This window comes from Taudactylus pleione, unplaced genomic scaffold, assembly GCF_031769625.1.
Source record: "Taudactylus pleione unplaced genomic scaffold, aTauple2 ptg000019l, whole genome shotgun sequence".
NCBI lineage: Eukaryota > Metazoa > Chordata > Amphibia > Anura > Myobatrachidae > Taudactylus > Taudactylus pleione.
In genome coordinates this window covers 10,596,574-10,623,631 of record NW_028284421.1, presented here as the reverse complement: position 1 = coordinate 10,623,631, position 27,058 = coordinate 10,596,574, and the positions used below count along the sequence as shown (strand labels likewise).

At 41.6% G+C, this 27,058-nt stretch overlaps 1 protein-coding gene across 3 annotated transcripts in view; it reads left to right on the top strand.

Annotated features, from left to right (window-relative positions):
• Positions 1-27,058, top strand: part of LRRC49 (leucine rich repeat containing 49) — a 167,527-nt gene that overhangs the window by 116,251 nt on the left and 24,218 nt on the right. For all 3 annotated transcript variants that reach the window (XM_088443365.1, XM_088443375.1, XM_088443355.1), the window contains one exon: positions 7,886-8,022. In XM_088443365.1, coding sequence (XP_088299491.1) covers positions 7,886-8,022 — 137 coding nt within the window. The remainder of the gene's footprint in view (positions 1-7,885; positions 8,023-27,058) is intronic.

Here is a 27,058-nt window from a genome sequence, read left to right as displayed (position 1 = left end):
CATGCTGTCTTTCACTTCTGTGTAGTTCATTGTCATTTTAGGAAGGCGGTGTTTCTCTAATGCTGGGTACACACTAGACAGTGTGTGTACCCAGTGAAGGCAGAATGTGACTGGACGGTATATCAGGTGGTCCATACACACTGCACAATCGGATGTACGACCGCCCGATATTTCGTTCCTCTGCCACATCCAGAACCATGGTGATGGCCTTCACATCCTCAGATTGGAAGGCATTACAGGCAGGTCTGAAAATGCGACGAACGAAGAGCGGGAGTGTGCAATAGTGTGTACACACAAGACGATGTGAGCGATTTGTCATTCCGATATGTACCAAAACGACTAATTGTAAAATATTTTGTCTAGTGTGTACCCAGAGTAAACACAAGGCAGCTGACAACTTGGTGGAAATGCATGAATTTCTGAGTTGGTAGACACTTGTACAGGAGCAGAGCCAGTGGTGTCACCCTAGCTCAGATAACTGTATCAGTTTTAGCACTCGCCTGTTTATTGTACTTTTGTGATTTCATACCTGTATTAATTTGGGATGTAATGGCCATTTAACAATTGCAGATGTACTCTGTAAAGGGCACTTGTGCTTTCTCTGTTCCTCAATTCACATGTTTGTCATTAAGGTAGATAATCCTATATAGAAATGTAGTTCATGTATGTAATTGAAATTCATTCATTCAGCTTGGTATAATGTATGTTTTTTAACAAGTAGGTGGAATTGTTAACAAGGTAGTCCATTTATCATTAATGATGATGATTCACTCTCTTGAAATCACACTTATTATATGGAACCCACATTCAAATGAAATTCCTGATTCGCTTGAAAGTGTTTCCAATTTAAACAGGAAAAGTTGGGTGCTTAGAATGTTTTGGTTGAAATCAAATGTGTTTTGTGGTCTGCTAATGTTCATTGTAAAAATAAACCCTTTAATGATTCACATCGTTACCAGTTACCTTACCCGTATTGCTCTGTCACAACTGGTGCATGAAATGTTTTCTCTGTGTGACCAAACTCATTATCTAACTAATCCTCACCCACTTTTCCAAAGCATTATTATGTACATAATGAAGCTTAAGGCTTTTAAACTGTAGTGCTAGGGGTACACTATGTAAATTGGCTACCACAGACACTCTGATAATGTAAACTGTGAAAATTGTGCCACAAGGCAGATTACACACTACATCTTTGTGCAGGGCCAGACAGGGACTAAAAATAGGCCCGGGCATTTAAAGAGCACACAGGCCCACCTCACGTCAGCATCTGGCTCCTGGCATAGACTACATCCCTTACTATTCCCGACTCCTCCCACTTCTTAAGGTGCATACACACGGTCAGTTCTGTCAGACAAACGTTGAACGATGAACTACGAACGATTTTACCAACGATTTCATGAACTACGAACGATTTTTGCCTGTATTAAAATTAATGAAATCTGACAATTCTGACTGCAAACACATCAGATGTCAGATATCGTTATCTGACAAGCGGGAACACACATCGTTTATCGTTCATCTGACAAAAGTCAGATATGTCAGATTTTCCTTCAGATATGAACGATTGAATGATTTTTTAAATCGTTATTGTACAGATCTGAAGGAAAATCTGACCGTGTGTATGCACCATTAGTCTATGCTCTAACAAATATAATTAATATTAGAACAACATACAAGTACACATTGTTCTCTGTATTAAAATACATACAACAGAGCACGTCCTGCAGGGGATTCAAACATGTGCCATAGTCAGACATTTGGTATTGGGTTGGTTCTGTGTACACACCTGTAGATATATCTGTCCAACATCTGGTGGGAAGGAAAATCTGGAAATGTATGGAGCAACTAACAATAGAAATTTGCTCCCAGATGCTGGAAAATGGACCAGATTTTCTTTCCCACCAAACAGATTGGGCAGATAAATCTATAGGTGTGTACACAGCCTTAGGTAAAGCTTGCACTTCATTGGTGTAGCTCACACACAAAGAGAAGGCATCCAAGACCAAGCCCTAGTTTAGCAGTTGTAGAACATTTGATAGCGTTAACTGTCGGAATTTTTTAGGGCAGGGGTGCTGAACGCAGAGGACACATCTATGCACACCAAAGCAGAGCCGTAACTACACATTTTGACAAAAGAGCGTTTGTGCCGCCACCCACAAGTGAAGCAGGGAGAGCGCGCGAATCCAGGTGTGGTCTCGCTGGGAAGGGGCGTGATCACATAATAGTACCTCCAATTCAAATTATGTCACACACTAGTGCCTCTTAGTCACATTATTTTTATCCTCTATATGGTGCCACAAGTGTTCCGTAGCGCCATACAAAGTACATAAACAAATAAGTGAACAAGAAACCAGTGACTTAAGGCCCCATACACGGTGTAATATGCACCTTGCAATCCGACGGCCGACATCGGGCGGTCCCAACACATAAAGCGATCGAGTGGCCGACCACCCAATTTACCGGCACCCTCCTCCCTCACCCGTATAACACTGCATGGGATTGTACATCGCATCCCTGGATCAACTGAACATGCAAAAAGATCTGGATGAGTGATGTACAATCCCACAGGAGCGCACACTGGCCAATATCATGCCCGCACACGGAACGATATATCAGCGATATTGTTCCAATCCATCGGATCGGCTGCTATATCGCACCGTCTATGGGGGCGTTGACAGTACAATATAATACAGGACAAGAATATACTGCAATAGTGATCATAACGCTTAAAATAAGCAGCAGGGAGTCGGCAATCAAGTGTTAGATGCCCTTATGGCGAGTAAGGAGTAGAAGAAAGTATAAGGAGAAGCACATTAGGGAAGAGGGCCCTGCTTGTGAGAGCTTACAATCTAAAGACATTAACTGCACAGTAGTGTCCTTTATTCGTTACATCACACAGTAGTGTCCGTTATTCACATTACGCCACACAGTAGAGCCCATTCACATTATGCCACCCAGACCCCATTCACGTTATGCCACACAGTAGTAGTAATGCCCCTTATACATTATGCCACACATTATGCCTTATACATTATGCCATCTAGGGCAGGACTGCCCTTGATGACACATTATGCCACACACAGTAATACCCTGGTGTCTGCAGTTGGCGTCTGTCAGCAGATCATGGTGTCCGAAGATGGCGTCCAGTCCATCCAGTCAGCTGCCCGCCCGCCCCTGCCGTGCTTTTCTCCCCTGGGCCAGCCACATCATAATGTCACCGCAGCCGCACGTGACATTCCAGTGACTCCACCTTGTCCTCAGCACAGTGTCGCCGGGCAGCCCTGCAGGCAGCTCACAGGAGCTGTCAGAATGGTGTCCAGCCATTACTCCATGATTACTTCCGGGCCTCGCCCCCACAGCGCATCTCATCTACAGATTTTCCTCTGTAGTAACACATTCCCTTCCCTCACTTTTTAAACAGGGGAGCCACACCAACTACCAGTGACGTTTGGCAGCACTTGAGATGACAGTTGGTGCGTTGCAGCTACGATGCGATATGCACAATATCGTTACGATGCGCACTCCCACAGATCGTTAACAATGTCTGCCGTCGCTTAAACATGCAGAGCAACCTGACGATATCGTCAGATTGTGCATGTTTAGGGATAAGGGAGAGTGATGTCACTGAACGATATCGTTAACGATATCATTCAGTGTGTATGCTCAATGTCGTTCCTGACAATTAGCCCGGCAGTTCAAGGGAAAATACTTAACGATATTGTTAAGTGTGTATGAGCCTTAAGTCCCGTGGTTGGGATGGGTGTTGATGAGCCAGCGGTAGTAAGAGGAGGAGTAAATGGGTGAGGAAGCACTGAAGAGCAAGAGAGGAGGAAGAGGGAGAAAAAAAACTCAGGCAGTGCCAGGGACGCATCTAGCCCCAAATACTTAATAGATGTGTTCCAGGAATACCCGAGGCATGAAAATGTACTTCTATTTTTGCCAGAGATCAAGTTTTCTTCTCTCAGTAAGATCATTAAACAATAAATACCCTTTAGCATATTGAAATTACAATTCATTGTCATAGTATGTTCAAGTAATTACTTCAGTGGGTCTCGCTGGCAGTGAGGTCTAAAGGAACCGTGAATAGCACATTGTGTGGACTTCACATTTCAACATCTGAATCTTCTAGTCTTTCAAATTAAACATTTAATTTACTACTGAGTACGTTTAATTTATTTAATTGCTGTTTCAATCCACTGAGATCTGCTCAACCATGGCCAGTTGGCAAAGCTTAGCCTCCCCTACTGTACAATGTTTCTCATTTGAAACCTGTTATGTTCCAAACTTCTGTCATATGCTAGCTAGACACCAGCAGCCAGCAACATTTTAATACCATGTTAATTCGGGATATAAAGAACTCTGAAACACCTTTTAAGCATAGCATTAAGTACATTTTTATTTCCTTATTGCTCCATCTAATTTTGGTTAGGTGAGTTTGGATATAAATATGTAAGACAAAGTAATGAAAGTTGTATTAACAATAAAAAGGGAGTTATTAAATTTTTTGTTTATAAATTCTTCACAGCTTTTGTTGTCTGTTAAAATAATATTAGCGCTTAGCATTTAGTGTTTTCATGTAAAGTTCTGCAAGAGTTCTTTATTGCACATATACTTATTGAATGAACTTCTTTACACTGAAACTTCCTTTCAATGCATGTGGCACAGGGTAACCCCTTATTGTAACTTGTATATAACATTTACTACATTATAAACTTCCTAGTAATAAATATGCACTATATAAACAACTGGTAATAAATCTAACCACATGGGTGAGTGATATATTACAAAGCTATGCAGATGCATCAGTGTTGTAATGGTCAGTCCAGATTGAAACCGAGTATGTATTTAAAGATTGTGGTATAATGATGGGGCTTTTACTGATTATAAAAATATTGAATACTTTAATACCATATTTTTATTTCTATTAAAGGAAAAGTAAATGTATCGATATTAAATTATGTATTTACCAGCTGACTCTCTTTTGAATTGCTAATGAAATGTACCATTGTAATTATAATATTGTGCCATGTACTTGATCCTGCACAAATTCCACATTCCGGGGAGATGTACTAAGCCTTGGAGAGCGCGAAAGTGGATGGAGATAAAGTACCAACCAATCGGCTCCTAACTGTCACTTTACAGGATGTTTGAAAAACGACAGGAGCTGATTGGCTGGTAGTTTATCTCTCTCCAGTTTATCTCTCTCCAAAGCTTTGTAAATCTTCCCCTCCCAATATTTGGAGTCTGTTCTGTCCTAGGCCAGTGTTAATTCATTTTCAATACTCTTTGTAATTTGTGAACCCAGAACACTTATGCTAAATTGATTAGCATGTGGCACAGAATAAATGTAAAGAAAATAACATAAAACTAATTCTCTTTTGTCCCTTAAGTAAATCAACAATAATTTCTTGTTTTTTTTGTAACCCTTCATAACTGCCCATACTCTACATATTATATTCAGTTCTACATCAGTAAGTAATTTATTGGAGTATACAGGAACCAATCTATCCCTCCATTTTAACAATGGGGGATAATGATTGTTCCTTTCTAGATCTAAATAAAAGTTTGTATGACATGTTAAATTAGATGTGCTCATTCCTTACACAGGGCCGCAACTAGGGGGGGGCTAGAGGTGCACATGCACCGGGTGCCAGAATGCAGGGGGTGAAGAAGGGCTGACTCAGCCCCTGCACACCCCGTGCAGTCTTGCAGTGCGCGGTGACTTGGGGCTACAGATTCCATGCGGACCAGCAGTCGGCATGGGCTCTGCTGAAAACGGCCATCCAAAAATGGCCGCCGCCAAGGAGGAGACAGATGCTAGAGGTCCTACTGGACCTCTAGTGTGTTAGGCCAGCGCAATGCACATAGCGTTCCCAGAAGTATCGGTTAACGCTGGCGCTGCAGGGAGAAGATGAAGAACGCTGCATCTTCTCCTGTGAAACCCCCTGGCAATGAGCATAAACCTCATGGCAACGAGCATGAAACCCCATGGCAACGAGCATGAAACCCCATGGCAACGAGCATGAAACCCCATGGCAACGAGCATGAAACCCCTGGCAACGAGCATAAGCCCCCTGGCAACGAGCATGAAACCCCCTGGCAACGATCATGAAACCCCTTGGCAATGAGCATGAAACCCCCTGGCAACGAGCATGAAACCCCCTGGCAACGAGTATGGAACCTCTGGTAATGAGCATAAAACCCCTGACAACGAGCAGGTAATTTTAAAGTAATTATAAGCCTTACTGTGGGGCATAAAATGGTATTGGGCAAATATGTAAGAGGCACTTTGGTAATAGGCATTACAGTGGGTGGCATAATGTGTAATGGGCATTATGGTGTGTGGAATAATGTAAGTCACTACACCAGGGACGTCTGACTAGTGCACTGCCTTATGGAGGAGAAAGGACAAAATCCAGGTACGGGAAGGGAGGGGGGCGCAAAATTACTGCCTTGCACCGGGTGACAGATATCCTAGTTTCGGCCCTGCCTTACATGACCTGTATCTCTTGTTTGGGATATTGAGGGCAGGTCATTCACACTGCAATATTCTGCTCTAATCATATTTATTCTGTCCAACATCCAAAAAGAAAATTGCACAATTGATTACTGCAAATAAGTTGTCAATTCCTAATGATGGCTGTAAAATCACCTACAGGTCTAGGGGTACTATCGCTTGAAAATGGGTAATTCCCTCTTTGAAACTGTGTGTCACTTACAGTATATATGATGTTGTGGTTATTCCTGTGTTCACCAGACAATAATCCCCTACACTGCAGAAAAATAAAAGGTCCAGGGATAGGGTAGGATATCCCTTATAATGGCTATATTAAACTCAGTGACTCATTTTGAGAGGGGGGTCCCATTACCATTCCGAATATCACAACCTATAATAAACTATTACATATTAAATATGCTAACAAGATAAAACAATAATTTAGATGATAACAAGTACAGACTTTTTATATTTGGTGAATATTTACTGCAGGCAGGGGCGTCGGAACGATTTTATGTTGGGGGGCAATATAAAATAGTTTCAGTGCTGTCCCGGCCCCCCTCTCTCCCCCTCCCATCCATCTTACCTAAGTGGCGACCGCGGACTGTCAGGGGCTGTGCTTTATAGAAATAGCTGCACAGCGGAGCCCCTGCACCACACGGAGGAGGAAATGTAACGTGCTGTGTTTTACAGCACATTACACCACCTCCTCCATGCGATGCGGCGGCTGTGCTGCCTATTACTATAAAGCTGCACAGCCCTGACAGTCCGCAGCCACCACTCCTTTGAAATTTTTTTGGGGGGCGAGCCACCCCCTTGCCCCCCCCCACCCCCTTTCCGACGCCCTTGGCTGCAGGAGACTCGCAGTGGGTACATCACTGTATTTGCTGTAGTAAATTATGCTTCTATTTTCTGCCCATTTACTTTGCTATGTAGATAACATTGCCTTTTATGTACGGTTAAATGAAATGCATATGTTTCCACTGAAGTCTTATGTTTTATTTTTTGTGGGTGACAGAGAATAGTGATTCTGCTGCTTCAGTTCTACTGATTACTATGCCCACTAGCTACCTACCTTCTCACAAAGATCTGCCTTTCGCTGCATGTTCCTATTTTTTAGTGATTTAACTGCAGTGTTACCTAAACTTCAATATCTTCTATAAAGCTGGTTTAAATCTGTACACAACTAAATCTTTAGGGTGCAGGCAGTTAAAAATAGAAACATTTTGTTTGAAACTAAAACTACCTTTTACTTGTGATCTACTGTCCTAGGCCTAGTAATTTCTGTGTCCCTCAGACAGACGCTGACTTTGCAGCTCTCAGCGGGTTAAATGTGTGTTATACCTGTACCTTGCAAAAAAGTAATTTGTCAATGTCTTGTTCCAGGAAAAAAAAAAAATTGCCATTTCCAATGCTGCACGGCTGTGGGATATTCAGCAAAAACGAGCCGTACCTGGCACAAATTCAGATCAGGGAAGCAAAGGTTCTATATCTGCAGCTTATGAAATTAGAGATGAAAAAAGGTAATTTAAATTTTTTCCATAAGATTTTACAATATAGAGTAATCTTTACATTATTATTTTGTTCTTTTATTATATTATTTGTTAAAATTTTGTAACAGTTGGAAGAGGGGGGACTTAATAAAATAATAGCATTGTAAAATATGTAATGACAAATATTAAGTGCAGAGTTGAACGCATATCAGTCTTATATGTTCCCGCATTGCGTGCTAGTGGAAATGCAATTAAAATGCGTAATGCTGGGTACACACTGAGATATATTGGCCGATTAATTGATCGGCCAATATATCTGCTGCCTGTCGGCCAGTGTGTACCCGCGATATGTCTGTGAACGATGTCGTACATGGACATATCGCATTGGCTGTGCAGCCGCGGGGAGAGGGGCGTACCCGACCCGACCCCCGGCCAGCGGCACCCACCCCCTCCTACACACTAAACACATTTGATGGTTGTTCAGTGTGTACGAACAACCATCATCTGCATATATATCATATCACATGGACAAAACATCACATACAAGAAGCTGCCGTGGTTCCTCTAATTCTGTTTTGCATACATCTCCGATGGTGGGGACCCTGCGCATGGACAGAGCCCGTACTGTGCATAAGCAGAGCACATCCTGCTTTGTCACACACCGTGCACTCTATACATCTAATATCATGTAATTTGGACCTGTAACATAGAGCCTTACAGTAATTAATATCTGTCTCAATTTACTGATGTATGCTATGGCGATTATAGTTGTGACTGTGCACGTTGAGGATGTACAAAATTATTGAAAAAAACCCAGCAGCCCTGAAAAGTACAGAGACGCCCAGCGAAACAATCACAAAGGCACAGCAACTGCGTACACATTCCCAGCACACACACACATCCTTCGATAATTGTCAGCTCAATTAAATCAATGGCCACGCAGCATGGCAGCATGAACAGAGATGTCAGGTGCACACCGCTTGAGTACGGATTCGCAGGTGCACCCAACGACACGCCCTAAAAACAGCAACGACACATCTGTGTTTTTGTCAACACTCACCCGTCAATGGACAGAAACGGTGCCTGACTGTGAATCACTCTGCTTAAAAGGTAATCGCTGGTAGCAGCGTCGCTATTAGACTTTGGCGCGTGCGAATAATATGCATGGTCAATTAACCGATAATTGCTCAGTTGCAAAAACATTGGCATAGTTTCTGTCATCTCTACTTTTATAGGCATCATAATAAAGGTTTTGGAAATAGAATGTTGTTGAGAAGCTAAAATCGCCTGTCTGCTATTAGTCTATTATTTTGGGGATTTTTGTTTTCTATTGGATTGTTAGTAAATCAGGGGATCCAATTTTCATCTGTGCAAAAGTACCGATGTTTTGACGATATTCGATTTTGAATGGGATTCACTTTTATTTTCGATTTTGCATGTAGTAAATCTCTGATGTGCAAAGTCTAATGAAAATTGAATTCAAATACACCACAAATCCAAAATCGAAGTTTAGTAAATATACTCCTTAGGACTGTGGTTCCCAAACAGTGCGCCGTGGCACCATGGGGTGCCTCAGGACACTTGTAGGGTTGCCTCAGGTTGGTGGTCCAGCACCAAATAAAATTATTTATGGTCAATGAAATGTAAATGTGGATAAACAGAAGCTCAAACCTGTCCCCCACCACATAACTGAGCCTAAGGATGACAGGTAAGCGCAGTTTACTTCACTTTACTACTTTTACTACATATTTCTGAATTTCGCAATAACACATTTTCGGCTTAGAGGGTGCCGTGAAAACAAAACTGGTACTCTAGGGCACTGTGACTCAAAAAAGTTTGGGAAGCACTGCACTAGGGACTTAAAGGAATAATTTCTTAATACATAAGGCTTATTGATTTACTAAAGGAGAGGCCTATATGTGTTGTTTAATTCAAACATATTGCTGTATCTATTTTGGAAATTACATATTATATGTAATAACACTGATATGGAAACAGTGAAATATAAACACAAGGGTGCACAAACATAGAGGCTTACACAAAGACAGGATTGAACACTTCCATGATTGTAAGCATACTTAAAAGCAAACATATTTAAAAGTGAACAGATACATTTAGTATAATGTGACAGGAGCAGACTGGCATGGAGATTAATAAACATATATGCACATTCACAAACAAGAGAACACAAACACACAGCAACAGATAGATTTTGACAAATTACTATTTTAACCCTTGCACTAGAAATTTGACTTCAGGAAATGACTGGGTCACTTTTGCTAGTACGTTACACAAGTTACCTCAGAACTTTTAATCTTGAATATGACTAACAATTATGTGTAAATAATTACAATTAAGTATTATATATGTATTGAAGGCAATCATTATTGAATATACTGATGTTATACACTACAGATAATATTGTATTTCTTTGTGCAGGGACCTAAACCTAAAATGTAGTAAGTAGAGAGCCTAATACATGGCAGGAATATACTATATATATCTGTGATACCTGATTGTGTAGTGAAGAAAAAAAAATAATTTTAAATTTGTTTACAGTGTGAACCATGTGCTATGAATGTTTGATGTTCTAGTTTTGTGTCATCATTCGCTCCTCCACAGGAGGTCCTAAGTAATTAGTAGAAAAAAGCAAATTGGGAGTGTATAATAACATAATGTAAAGGCCCCCATACACGGTGCGAGGCGATAGGGGATCCGTCGTCTGACATATATCGGGTGGTCCGCACACACGGTGCGATTGGGTGGCCGACCGCCTGATATGCCGGCTCCCCCTGTCTCACCTGCATAGCAATCCATGGGATCAGACATCGCATCCCCTGATCTCATGGTCCTGCAGACAGATGAGGGGGTGCGATGTACGACCCCGCAGGAGTGCGCTCGGCCCGATATCAAGGCCATACAAGGTGCGATATAGCAGGCAAATCGTACCAATCAGTCGGATCGCCTACTATATGGCCCCGTGTATGGGGGCCTTAAAACACAGAGCCGGCTCAAGGATTGTTTGATTGATGCAGCCATACCAGGGAGTCATACCATAGACTGTGATTTTCAACCTTTTTCAACTCGAGGCACACTACTCAAGATTTTAAAATTGCAAAGGCACATGATACAGCGTGTGCGACCTATTAAAAAATATACATATTGGCTCCCACAGGAATAAAACACACTACAGTGGCCTCCACAGTATAAACAAAAAGCCCACAGGGAAAAAAAAGAAAAACTATGCTACATTGGTCCCACTAAAAAAAAAAAAAAGCCTTGACTGGCCCCCACAGAAACAAAAAAACAAAAAAAAAAAACTTTGGTCCAACTAAAAAAAAAAAGCTTGGCTGACCCACACAGAGAAATACCTTGCACATTGATAACCAAAAAAAAAAAACTGTCCCTCACATACTGCAGTGCTGTCAGAAGTAGGTGAGCATCCAGGCATGCAGGCGTACGGTAGAGAGAACGGGCTGGCGGAGCAGGCAGGAGGGCAGCCAATGCGACGTGCTTGACCTGTGATGTCACGCCGCCGTGTCTAGGCAGGTGATGACCTGGGCGTGCCTAAGCCTCCCAGAGGAGCTCAGCGGCAGCCCAGGCCGCATCACTTCACAACTGCCGCGGCACAGTGGTTGAAAACCGCTGCCATAGAGGGTGCACTGCGGGGCTAACCAATTCCGAGCGGGACCGGTCTCCTACTGCCCGTGCCTCCGGCTCTTCTAGAAACCTCTTCTTCTGACTTGAGGCGTGGGCCGGGACTAGGCACAAGGGGGAAAAAAAAAGACATTACGGGACGAGGGCGCCATTACGGTGGTACTCGGGCAGTGCTTGTGGGGATAAAAGAAACTTCTGTTCCTTCTATGTGGGTCCACTTTCCCCTCATCACAGGGACGTTTAAGCAGCTCCACAGTGCACCAGTACTGGAAGCCCACCCCTGCCATTTGTAGTAACTCCGGGATCAGCCAAGAGCGTAGGAGAGACTCACTGTAGAGTAACTACTCCAGTTAGCAGGAAGCGTTCTTTTGCATGCAGCTCAGCTAAATTTTTCAGGTTCATTTAAGGTATGTCTGCCATTTTGATCTTGTATTTTTTATAGGGGCACTGTGTGGGAAATATAAGTTATTTCTATGTGGAACTATTGTGTGGCCGCATCTATGTGCATTACAGTATGGGGTCTATATTGGGTAGGGGTTCTGGTTTTTCTATGAGGTCAAGTGGGGCTCTATTGTAGGGGCATATGTATGTGCTACTATAATATCTAGCCCATATGGGACTTTTCTATAGGGGCATGTGGACAGTGGCGTAACTAGGGTCTTCGGAGCTCAGGGCAAATTTAAGATTGGAAAAAGCCCCCCCTGCCAATGGGCAAAAAAGGGTGTGGTCAAACAACGAAAGGGTCATGGCCACTGAAAATGGGGCGGGCCAACATGACATGCCACCAATTTCTTGTCAGTCTGGGAACATTCCTTTCTATTCCATATGCACCTTACCTATACGGTGTTTTCTCACAATGTGGAACCTCTGAAGAAATACATCCTCCCTGGGACAACAGCGTCTTCAGTCAGTATTCAATATTCATGTAGGTCACATCGTTCGGAAGATGCCTGTTTGTGTAGGAATATTAACAAGGTCATGATACGATAGTGGTTCAACCAGACTCCTTCCCCCTGTGTAACTTCCTTCCCCCTGCGTCTCTCAGCCACACCATCATCTCACTGCATCATCTCTTAGCCAAACCATCATCTCCCTCCGTGTCATCTCTTCTTAGCCACACCATCGCCTCCCCCCCTGCGTCGTCTCTCAGGAACCATCATCTCCCCCACTGCATCAACTCTCAGCATACCATCACCCCCCCGCGTTGTCTCTCAACACACAGACACACACTGACACAGATACACATACACTGACATAGATACACACTGACACAGATACACACAGACATATACACACACACTGACACATATACACACACTGCCATAGATACACACTGACACAGATACACACACACAGACATATACACACACGCACTACCATAGATACACACACACCGACACTCATATACACATACAACATGACACATATACACACACACCATGACACATAGACACACACTGACACATATACATACACACTGACACAATGTTACGTTCTCTAGCTATACCTTTAAGGTAGCCGTTAGAGTCTAGATAGACAGGAAGTAGATGTCAGAACTGGAGTTCCTAAGAAGGGCGGTGGTGGAACAAATGATGCGGGGAGAGATGAAAATCTTATTGTTGTGGTCTCTAAGAACCGATAATGCAGCTAATGCCGATGGTGCAGCCACTGGGCCGATGGTGTGGCTAATGGACCGATGTTGTGACCAGTGGGTAGATGTTGCGGCCAATGGGCCGATGATGCGGTGAATAAGCCGATGATGAAGGCTAACGGGCCTAAGTTGCGGCTGGTGAGCCGATGTTGTGGCCAGTGGGTCGATGATGCGGCTAATAAGCCGATGATGAAGGCCAACGGGCCTAAGTTACGGCTGGTGAGCCGATGTTGTGACCAGTGGGTCGATGTTGCGGCCAATGGCCGATGAGGCGGCTAATAAGCCAATGATGAAGGCCAACGGGCCTAAGTTGCGGCTGGCGAGCCAATGCTGTGACCAGTCAGTCGATGATGCGGCTAATAAGCTGATGATGATGATGACTGCCACTAGACCAATGGTACGGCTGATGGTGCTGGAAAGCGATGGGTGCTGCAGCTTGAGGAGCCGATGACAGCACGAGGATGCAGGAGCTGTGATGATAGCCGATGTCCTGGAGGCGCTGCTGGTACTGCGGTGGCTGAGTGCCGATAATGTAACGGGTACAGACGGAGGCTGGAATGGCAGCGCCGCAGGAGTTGCCAGGGGTCGTCGGACAGGAAGCTGAGTACTCCCTCAGTGTCAAGTGACAGTAGACAACAGCTGGTGCTGCGGCTAGGAGAGCTGGAGGCAGCACGAGGGCGGCCGAGAGGAAGTGTGTCCTGGAGTGGCCGAGCAGTCGGAGGAAACACGGACGACTTGTAGCAAGTAAGTAATGCTGACCATGCAGCAGAGCCGAGCGCTGAAGTAAACGCTATAGCCGGCGAGGCAGCAAAAGTTCAGTGAGTTTAAATAGAGGAATAACTCATTAGGTGACATGGGAGGAACCCAGCCCTGGTCTCAGAAGTCCGGATCTCCTGGGCGCAGGTCCAATGGGAACAGGATCAGGAGCTGGAGAATCTTGAGCCATGTACAAGTCCTGGACTGGACTTGTAACACACATACACACACACACTGACACATACTCACTGACACATATACATACACACACCCTGACACACATACACACACACTGACACATATATACATTCACACACTGACAAATATACACACACACTGACACATACACCATGACACATATACACACACACTGAAAGCCTATGCAGACACTTACACACACACTGAAAGCCTATACAGATACACTTACATACACACAAAGCCTATACAGACACACACACACAGCCTATACAGACACTTGCACACACACAAAGCCTATACAGACACACACTGAACCTGTAAAGACACACTTACACACAAAGCCTATACAGACACACACACACAAAGCCTATACAGACACACAATTATACACACTGAAAGCCTATACAGACACGCACTGAAAGCCTATACAGACACACTTACACACAAAGCCTATACAGACACACTTACACTCTGAAATTGTATACAGACACACTTACACACAAAGCCTATACAGACACACACAAAGCCTATACAGACACACACACACTGAAAACCTATACAGACACACACTTACACACACACACTGAAAGCCTATACATGCACATACTTACACACACACTGAAAGCCTATACAGACACACACACATACACACAAAGCCTATACAGACAGACACTTATACACACACAAAGCCTATACAGATACACAATTATACACACACTGAAAGCCTATACAGACACACACTTACACACACAGCCTATACAGACAGACACTTACACACACAAAGCCTATACAGACATATACTTACACACACACACACTGAAAGCCTATACAGACACACACTGAAAGCCTATACAGACACACTTACACACACAAAGCCTATACAAACACACACTTATACACACTGAAAGCTTATACAGACACACACACACAAAGCCTATACAGACACTCTTAGACACACACTGAAAGCCTATACAGAGACACACACTTACACACATAATTGCAGCCAGCAGACCCCCACATAAAAAAAAATTAACACCCCCTTCCCCTCCCGCAGCAGTTTAGCTAAACAATCCCCCTCCCTGCGGCAACTGAGTTTAGCCATCCAATCCCCCCCTGCGGCTGTTTAGCCATCCAATACACCCCCCCCCCCAAGAACTTACCTGTGGTGAGCGGGCAGTGGCGATGGAGAGCGCCTGGGAGTGAAGAATCACTCATCACCTGGCACAGATGGCAGCTTTAGTCAGGAGGAGGATAGAGCTTGGTAGGAAGTCTTCCAAGGGGGGGCTGCGAGCCTTCACTGCAGCTCCCCCTACAAGCAGCCAAGCCAGCAGCAGGATAGCAGGCACACTTGCCTGCTCGTTAAAAAGCAGACTCAGGACACAATGATGGTGGTGGGGAGGGCTTGCCGGTACGATGCCCTGGCAGGCGGCACCCCCCTCTGTAGAGCTTGCCATGGTGCCCAGGTAACATGCCTTGCTCGCCCTGCCCTAGTTACGCCACTGCATGTTGATCACTATTGTTGGGATATATCTATGTGGGACTACACAATGAGAACCTTTTGTGGTATTCCCTTGGGGGCATCTTGGGTTTTCATGTGGGGCACTATTGTGGGGGCATGTATGTGGCACTACAGTATGAATCCCATATTGATAAGTTCTGTGGAGGAGAAGAGGAAGGGCTCCAAAATTTCTTGCACAGGGTGAGAGCTAGGGGTTGTTTATGACGAGCGCACATACACAAAAAAATAATATGTTAAAACTTCACTTTTATTGTTATTATAATAAAATATCCCATTCTCTGGGAAAGGTACAGTGAAATTAGAGGTTAAAAAATTGTTAAGACTGACTAACATGCATACAAGTGTATGTGGGTTGAGGAAATCGCTATTATTAATCTATTGATGGTCTGCAGCGATCTAATAATACGTGTTTCACAATAGTAATATCCAATCTGCTTAAACAGCAGTGTTAAATTCACTAAGTTGTACATTTTATACATTTGGTATATATCTCCTTACCAGTATCATGTTTAGTTCAGAATATCTATAATTTGTATGTTCTTATTAATATCTGTTGTTTGGGCATGATGTTAGAATTTTAGTCACCTTATCACTTTTTATCACTGATATTAATGGTATATCCTTTCACTTCAATATATTGTTTATTTTCACAATAAGTAATTTCTATTATTTTCACAAGTCACTCTTATATTTTTTTTTTTTTGTGTATACTCTTATGGTGCCCATACAGGGTACGATTTTTTACCCGATATGGACAGTTTTGACAGGTTGTACAGACCAATCATATGAAAATAGGTGTTTTTTGTGTGTTCAGCGACCCCGATGCGCGTCCCCGCCGTCCTCTAGTTGGATTGCAGATCAGATGGTTTTGCAGAGAGATCTACGATATTTTGAGTACAATGTGATATATGCATCTTATCCTATGATCGGAATGATCAATCGTACACCATTTGACCACATCTTATGAAGAATTTCAAGGGAAGAATTTCAAGGGCAATCATACAACACATCTTACCAACTTTGAATTGCACCGTGTATGGGGGCCTTTACACACCTACTACCTTATATCACTTTTCATTTAGGAGGCCTCTTGAATTCACTGTTTTGTCACTTTTTCTTTGTCCTTTGGTTTATTTTATGTAGGTATATTATTTGGTATTTGTATAATTTTTATAGTATACTTCTCAACATCCACTTATCACCTTGTTTATTGGTAATAATGCTAAAGAATATTGTTATAACTTCTCTTAAGAATTATTTTAATTTAGTTATATTATTTATATGTTAAATTTTATATGTGTGTATATATATATATATATATATATATATATATAACAACCAAAATATATATATATATATATATATATATATATATATATATGTATATACTGTATACTTATATATGATTACAGATTAATGGATCATTTACTATCAGAAGGGTTCTTTCATGATAACTTTGTTACTGATTTAAGTATTATCCTCCCAGAAATAATATTTTTTTCCATTATGTTACACTTAAATTATGTTTATTCTTCCAGCCCTTACCTTAATATAATAGCAGTTGTATAGTGCTTCTTCTTTCATGATGGGACGGGGTCCGATCACATGATCAGGAGCTTTATTTACAAATTGCCTGAATGGGCTTAGTAGTCGGGAGACCACTCTGACGCAGCAAGGCAAAATCACGGCTCCTATTAGTTGTTACACTCACGTGATGTGGAGCAGCATTTTGATTGGTTGCGCATATCTTTTAAGTATTCACTCGAATCGGGTTCAGCCTTGATAAAGCTGTTAATACAGTGAAACGCGAACGTTGGCGTTTCAGCGGGTCCACCGCATGGTCTCATGAAAATATGTATACTAATACCTGTACTAGTTCAGAATCGAAATGATGAAATATAGAGTGAGATAGTTCAAGCTGCAAACAATATAAAAGTGTTGTTGATGTTAACATTGAGCGGCACTATCATCTATAGGCAGTATTGTGTAAAGTGGTTTTGAGTACCATATGAACTAGATAATTGAGTGTCATTGACATTGAACAGCAGTATTACTTTGCGCTTATGAACTTTAATGTTTGCCATTTTAAATATCATATGAATAATTATCCCTAAAGCAAGTCTATTTTCCTTAGGTGGAAAAATATACTCATATTGGATAGTAAGTATGTGGATGCTTTGAGTCTGGATAAACATCATAGATCTACCAATAACAAATGTGTTTTTGGATTGCTACAGCTCACACATTTATATATTTTCCCTTCAATAGACTGGTGTATTTATAACATTATATAGCTCATTGCAGGATACCAATCATTTTTGAGATTTGTTACATTTTTGACAACACTCATGAATACAGTGTAGCAACGCCAATGACACAATTTGTCAGAGTGTAGCAATAGTAAACGCTTAACTGTATGAATCATAGGGGACTGATTCAGCAGGGATTTTTTACACTAAAGAGGGACATTATTATTTTGATTCCTAAATGTACAACTTATCTAGTGAATTTAAGACTGCTGTTTAAGTAGATAGGATATTACTATTGTGAAACACGTATTATTAGATTGCTGCAGACCATCAATAGATTAATAATAGCGATTTCCTCAACCCACATACACCCTGACGATTGCGCAGAATCTATATGTATGTTGATAAATACATTTATACTATATAGATTTACTCTGTTCTATTATAGTACAGTGCCCAAAATACTAGGAGACTAGAACAGTGGACCTTGCTTTCTATATACTAATCGTTCATATTTTTTCTACCTTTATACACTAACTTGTATGTATGTTAGTCAGTCTTAAACAACCCCTAGCTCTCCTCTACATATTACAGTTTAACTTGGTTGAATTAGAGTTGCACCCCCATAACTGAACATCATTGACTCATAATTTTTATGGGGTTTTCTATATAAACATAATACGTTACTTACTGGAGTGTGCAGATATATTTATTTTCTGTTTATTTGACAGGGTGTGAGTAAACCTGAGGCTAGCCCTGGTAACTCAGATGAAAATTTGAGGGCTATTATTATTGAAATCCAGACATTGTGTAGATATATTTTTTTTGTTTTTAGGTCAACATTTAACATTTAAAACAAGTGCATATAACCTAAACTGCAAAACACAAGCCCTACTCGTCATCTACATTGTGGATGTCCCATTGCAAAAAAAGAAGGCTTTCCTCACCAGTGATGACCGGTGTGGGGCGATGGTGGAGCCAGGTTCCAGGCTCTGATGTCAGTGCGCATGTATGCTGGTGATGCTTTTATTAAAAATAAATGAAAATGAATGAGCGTTTAGGAGGAGGAATTTAAAGTCCTTCAATCTCCCCAACCCTTGCACCTATAAAAAGACCGGAGACCCTCATTTGAAAGAGGAGAGTTCCCTCTTTCAAAATAGGGGATTTCATAAAGATATTGCCTGGTGATCAGTGTGATGACCAGCCAAAATTCAGTACAGTGGTAAAAAATAATGGATTCCAGATATGGGGCAATATCTCCCCTAACCTGGCATCCATGAATTTAGGGACACCCACATTTGAAATAGGAAGAGGGGGCTTTGTAATGATCTGGCCCTCTAGTAGCTATTGTCTGGTGATCTCCTGTGACATTAGACAATATTCCCCTGCACTACTGAATGCACAAGTTTTCTATATATGGGAGGGCAGTATGCACCCTCTTACTTCCAATATTGCACCTGTACATTTGTGGGGGCACCCACACTTAAAATATGGGATGTGTCCCCTAAGTAGCTATTATCTAATGTTACCAGGAGTAAGAGACTTTGAGACTCTATACCCGGAAGCCAGAGGAGACCGGCTGTCAATACACCAGCACGCCGATGTGTGAACATCACACTTACTGGAATATGAGGCATCACTGACAAAACCAGAAGTAGGGGTTGTTGACAGTCCCAAGATACTAACATATGTACCTCCAAGACACAAGGAACAATGACAACAATACTGAGGAACACACCAGTAAACTAGGACTCAACAGCCTCACAGACCCATCAATGGATAAGACGGTGTTAGACTGAGATGCCGAACTATTACACTTTACACTACTTAACCCATTTCTACATCACTCATGCCTACCATAATTTAGAGAGGCATTTTTCATAATACAGTACTTGCCAACTGGAAGATAACCCCCCCCCCTCCCCCCCAGGGGATTATACCTGCTAATACCTTTTTTCAGCAGGCTTTATAAACCAGCACCACATGGTACTAGTATACTGCACAATTGCTATTTCTTTCCTTCTGATATCCACTACAACATAGTTGCATGTGGTAATATCTCAATAAATAATTATTTTTTTTACATATCTTTATATATTGTTTTAGATAGCTGATTACCAGAGATAGTACTTACAAACACACATTAACCACAGGTGATTTTACCTTTTCTATTACCTCCTTATTAAGAAATAAGCATTCGAGGGGCCCAGTGGCGGGCTGGGCCGGGGGGCAGGGTGCCATGTGCCCCCCGGGCCACAGCGGCATGCGGGCCGCGGGCAGTCTGTGTCACTGTGACACAGACTGCACCGCGTGTGTAGCGCTGACCGAACGGAGGGCCTGATTCAGAGCCTGAATCAGGGCGTTTTTTTTTTTGTTTTTTTTTGGTGCATCGTCCTGGACGCTCGCATAGCTGTGGGTTACCACCCACAGCTTATGCGAGCGTCCATGATGATGGTCGAAATGGTCAAAACCATCGCCACCATCGGGCTTGCGACGAGACCCTGCGGTAGGGTCTCTCTGCCGCAAGCCCTGGAGTGATTTTGGCTCTATCAGAGCCAAAATCACTCCCACTGACATCACTAGTGATGTCAGTGGGAACGCCTTCGTCTGGGCTGCCACGCCCCGGCACGCCCACCAAAGGGGGCATGCTGTCACTCACCATCGACAGCACGCCCCCTTTGGTGCGAGACCCCGAGCCGGGTCTCGCGCCTGCCCACGACGGAGCAGCCTCCGTCGTGCGCATGCGCATTTGGGTACCATTGACCCGCTTGCGAGTGTCCTGCGCTTGCGAGCGGGTCTGAATGAGACCCGGATTTCGGTCAGCGCTACACAAGTGACATACACATAGCTGTCGGCTCCGGCAGCTGTGCGTTTGTTTTGATCAGCAGCCAATGAGAGTCTGTCAGTCTGTCTCATTAGCTGCTGCTGCGCCCACTGCGGGAGCCGCTCCATCTTCCGGCTCCCGCAGTGGGCAATGGGAGAGGCGTCATAATGTCATATGATGTCTCTCCCATAATGCAGAGCGGCCCGGCCCGGGAAGGACAGACAGAGGAGCGGATGGCATTTGTTAATCAGCATTGCCTCACTGACAATAAAACGTGAGTGCAAGGTCCAGGAAGAGCAGCCTGCTTGAGTTGAATAAACTATATACTATTTCAAATTTTTTACTTCAATTTCTTGATCACCACATTTGTATTATTAGTTTCATACACACAAGGGATCATTTTTATGCCCTATGCATAACATACAGGCTATGCACTTGTTTTTCTTAGTCATATCCCATTTTTATGACTACTGCACTGATACATTTGACGCTTGTATAACCACAGCCACACGTCTCTGACCTCAAAAGTTCATCTAAACATCACTCATTAACATTCTCCATTTCTCACACATGAGATTCATCTCCACATTCATCTCAGCATATCACCTTTTTTCAATGTGCATTCTTATTAATTTTCTACATCACTAACCATGTTTGTTATCCATCACTGATTACTATCACTTCTCTTTTTTCTATCTTTTTTCTATTTCATTCTTATTTATTTCTGCACTTCTGTATGCAGCCTTCTTATGTTTTCATAAACTGAGATGTAAATTGTCACTTATTACATGACTTATTTATTGTGAGTATAGCAATTATATCATATTAGATTTTTTACTCATTTTAATTTTATCCAGCTATATTATATCATAAGGTATACTAATTATTAGTCGCATATGTGTCATATATTCATTTTGAACCTTATGTTCATATTACTTTACACTCTCAGATTTGATCATCTGCAGGCTTTTGTATCATTTGATACCTATACCTTTTTTTTAATGTGTATAACACTATCAATACCTCCTCTCCCTCTTTCTTTTAATACTCCTATGATCTAGATCCATATGTTTTAGCTTTACTTACCTATAATTAAGATCTCCAATAGTCTCGATATAATTATCTGAGCTGACTACGATAGTCAATCATTTCTGAACATCTGTGTTTACTTACGCTACTTAACCTAGCCAAACACCCCCCCCCCCCCCCCGTCTTTAGAAGATTACACATATTGGCTAAATGAGATACGCTGTTTATTGGCTGTATTGACAGCCACTTGAGGATACTGTACTATGATTGGCCTGTTTCTAGGTAAAAGATAGGAAGGGAATGAGAATCCCGGCGATCAGATGACCAAGCTTTCCGGTGAAACGCGTGCCCCATACGAGCAGCTCACCACAGCAGCCTCCCTGTCACACTGACACTACATCCCCAGTCCCACTGACTATGGACTGGCAGGCACCTTCTATCTCCCTCTTATAGTGCTCTCTCATCTGAGCACAAGCCTGTGACTCCCTTGGAAAATGCCCTCTTGGTAACTGGGGAAAGACACAGCTGACTCCTCAGACAGCAGAAGAGCTGTCTGTTTCTCCTGGGCTCTACGTTCTCTTCACCCTCTTATCCCCTGTTTGATGATAGACAGGGGAAAGTAGAAGTCCGACCCTCTACCCAGTCCGACCCTCTACCCTGGGCCTTTTATGTATTGTGATGGATCCATACAGGCTGCATTAAACAGAGCTTGAATGTTAATTTATATAAAAGCAAGTTTTGTTGTTTCCCAGGCAAATTTGAGAAACAGCATTCACCCATTATACTACATAAATTATCATGATTTATACTCCAGACTTGTCTGGTATGTATGTTTTTTTCTGATTTATTGCTGAATTTTACGCTTTGTGGGTAAGATACTGAGTAGAGATTTGGAATATCTATCTTAATTACATGTACTATTGTTTTGGGCTGTAGTGTATTCATTAGATCTGAACTATATATCTGGAGTATTTGACATATTTTGTATTTATAGATATTCTGATTTCTGGAGTTTTCTTTTAGAACACTTCGGCATTACTTCTAATTTATAACTGGACTACCCGATACGTAAGGGACTATTTTTCAGTTATCTCCTATATTTGACTGGTGTTTATCCCTGATGGTTAATGACCATAGGATCTAAGTCTTCGGGACAGATAATAAGTAACAACATTTTCGCCATACAAAATAATTGCATTTGAGCAACTATACATGATTTAAATAATCATCTGTAATTGTATTAGTGATTCAGTTACTTTTTAATGATTGAGTACTTTTTCTTTTTATAGATATATGTAATTTTTGTAATTTTTTGTTCTTATTCACTGGGTATATTTTCCTTTTTATAAGGTGTTTTCATTAAAAGTTTAGTTTTATATGCATCCACAGTAACATTACTCTAATATTTGTCTAGCTAAGAGTGCCCCAAAAAAGGTTTAATTTGTTCTTCCTTTGCCCTTTGCAAAAAATATACACTTGAGTTGAACAAACCTCTGATGCTGACAATAGGTGTATGTGGACACATCTGTAGGACAAAGAAGTTAAAATTAAGCTTGAAGGAATTGGTGGGGTAAATGAAGCTGAATGACTTATTATTAAGATACGACTAAAGGCTTGGTTGTATCACAGATACACCAATAAAGTTATGGGTTGGAAAGAGTAAAAAGTAAAGATCTCCCACAAGAATGATAAAGAAATTACCTTATTGATAGTTTGTCAGTGTTGCAGGTGGAATCAATGTTTTAAGAAGGCCACTATGGATTTCCATCTATCAGTCTTATTTTAGTGTAAGACATTTAGGACAAATGATAAAGTATTTATCAGGAATAAATACATTGAGCGTTACCTCTTGACCATGTATGTTCTGGATACATCATAAATAATGGTGAGTAGTTGGCAGAAGACATTAAGCAGTATAGTCACCAACAGAACTGAGTGACAGATTACATCTGTGTTTCTATATCTCGATCCATTTTGTCATTAAAGGCTGAAATATTGAGTACTAAAATCCCCTTGGTTTTAAAAGTCTACATACCACATTTTTCTGTGCTCGTCAAGGCATTCAAATAGCCTTTCAGTTCTGTACATCACACATTTTATTGCAGGCATTTTAGCGTAAATAATTTAAGTTTGCCTAAAAGCACATTTGAAATAGTTCTTAGAGGTTAGTAAATCACAAATATCTTGAACGTTTTAATCGGTACCTGCAGCAGCGGTTGCTTTGTGGTAACAGAATGCAGGTGTTCCCATTCCACAGAAAGTACATTCATAACTCTGGAAATGGTATTTTAGGTGAGACAAGGATTTGTGCCAGATTACATTGCAGTTAAAAGGAAAGTACCTCCTAATATTTGCATTTTTGCAGTGAAACATGTATTATTGAAGTGTAAACATTTAATATTGAATTTGGCACTTTAGACAATATGATGTGTGCTATCCCTTTATCACCTTTGTTATAGTACTTACACAACTAGGACATGTGCATCTTCTTTTTTTACTCTCAATTTGCAGATGTATGTACTCATTGCAATCATAATTAATTTAAACACTTCCCCCAACTAGGAAAATCTTCCCAACAGGTAGATGTCTAGTTGGACTTAATGTATAAACTAGTGCTACTTGAGTGCTTTCCTTGTGACTTGTGGTCTCTGTGTTATGTGGAAAAGCTTCACAGTTTACAAAATACAACATTAGATACATTAATAACAAACAAAATATCTTGTTCTCATAAGAAGTTATTCCCTAGAGTGCAAAATGAGTTTCCTTTTATGAGTTCCTGCATCAAGTGTATTTGGTTAAAAGGAGTGTTACAGAAACATTAGTATTACGTTTATAGGGAGATGCAAGGAACTTGTTAAAGGGAATTGCTTGCAAATGTAGATACAGTATGTTGAGAAATGGGTTAGTAGTATCCTCTCTGTGACGTAACTGGCCTGTTCTTATATGCACAGTAGTAACGTCCAAGTGCATTTGTGCTTGATTGTTTTTCTGTACATTCATGATGGGAATTGTGTGCATCCTATAGATTATTATAACTCCCAGCACTTGGATATGTAAATTCAGGTCAAAGTACAAATTTCAACCTGTTTCATGAGCCTCCAGTTTAATGCAAAATTGTCAGACCACAGATCAGGATATCATAGTTGGGATGTAGTGTATAAACTGATTGCCTGTGCTTGCACATGTTCATTGCCAGGACAATGTACTACTGCGCAATGCAGGAAGGTGTTATGGTCAGATGAACCATTCTTCACCATGTTCTCAACCAACAAACAAGTGAGCATATGTCCTCAATCTAAAGCTGGGTACACACCTAAAGATTTTCTGTCCAACCATCCAACTAGTTGATTGGTTGGAATGAAAATCTGGTAACGTATGGGAGTAACTGATGATCAGCAATTTGCTCCTAGATGCCAGAAAACAGATGAAAATGGTCGTCAGACAAGTTTGTTAATGTTTGATCTAGACAATTTGTTCAAACAACAGTTTTTGTCCATTTTCCAGTGTTTGGGAGCAAATTGCTGATTGTCATTTGCTTTCATACCTTACCAGATTTTCATTCCAACCAATTAACTAGTTGGATGGTTGGACAGAAAATATTTAGGTGTGTACCCAGCTTAACAAACTCTACAGCCTCGAGTGCTCGCATCCATTAGTGAAGAGTTCTGGTGGTATCCAAATGTTGTGCTTCACAATGTTTGTACTGGCATGTTTTACAGCAAGATCAATACTAATCACTACTTAGTGATCCTGATCATTGCCCCATGTAGAAGCATTTCTTTCCAGATGGGGACGGTGTCTTCCAAAATGTCAATGCCTCCCATCTGCCGAGCACATGTGGCCACCACCCATTGGCTTATGTTATGGCCTCCTCAGTCACAAGATTTTACCCAATTGAGCATACATGGGATATCAGGAGCAATACTTGAGTCAGTGGGCCTGATTCAGTAAGGAATGCGATAGCGATTACGCACGCAGTCCAACTGCGATAGTATGCTAATTCATTGTGACCGCAATGCCGCCACAGCACTACATAAGGACGCCCACTTTACCTTACACACATCCGTAATGTTTAGCAAGACTATGAAAACATTAGTACAACCGAGTACCATCGCAAAAAGATTAAAAAAAAAATTACTTCCAGTGCAGTACAACATAAAGGTGTAATCAATACTGTGAAGAGTTGAATTCTGATATTGATATTTACCCTAGATAATAAGAAAAATTTACCTTGATTATCCTTCTAGGTGGCAAGTAATTTGCTCCCAAAGCGCTTTGCCACTCTGTATATGTTTAATGTTGTTGTCTATTTTGTCTTGATTGTCGTATACCAGTATTAGGACCATTTGACTTACAATTCATAAATGTATGACTTTTATGCACAGATTATTTTATGCTAATTTGATACATTAATAAATTTATTTAACCTATTGATTACACCTTTATGTCGTACTGCGCTGGAAGTAATTTTTCGTCTTTTTGCATGTATATTTGACGAGGGTAAGGTGAAGTGTACTCTCCTACCTCCTAGCAGCAAAATACGCATAAAAAGGTTTACTAGTATCATAGCGTGGTGTTCCCTATTTCTTTTACGAGTACCATCGCAGCCTCACGTACACTTGCACGAGGTCAGACTTTACTCAGAAATTGCTAACTTCGTCGCACGCTATGAGGCCTCAGGCAGGGCCGTAGCTAGGGTCTGAATCTCCGGCGCCTCCTCCTGAGTACCGGCAAGTGCAACAAGCCCTGTATCTATTGGAACGGGAGAGACGTCATGACGTCTCCCCATCCAAGGCTCCCACAGTCCCATGGGTGAAGTCTCTCTGCGGAGGAGCTGCTGATGTTGGATGGGTCAGACAGGGAGCGGCGATACAAGCTGAATCAGGCCCAGTGTTTACCACAAACCATCAACCAAGCATTGGACGTGAATGTGTAGAAATGAGGCAGCATCCCTCCTGTACAATTCCATACTCAAGTACTCCTTATGCCGTGATATATATGGGCCATTCTAGTGCATGAGGTGGCCCTATAACTTATTTACTGATATTTTATATTGGTGATTATTTTGTCTGTTACTTGTATATGGTGTGCATGCATGCATATATAACATACACAGATAATTTTTTTAATGAGCGTAAGTGGGTACAAATAATAAAGCAAATTAATAATGAGTAATGATAAAA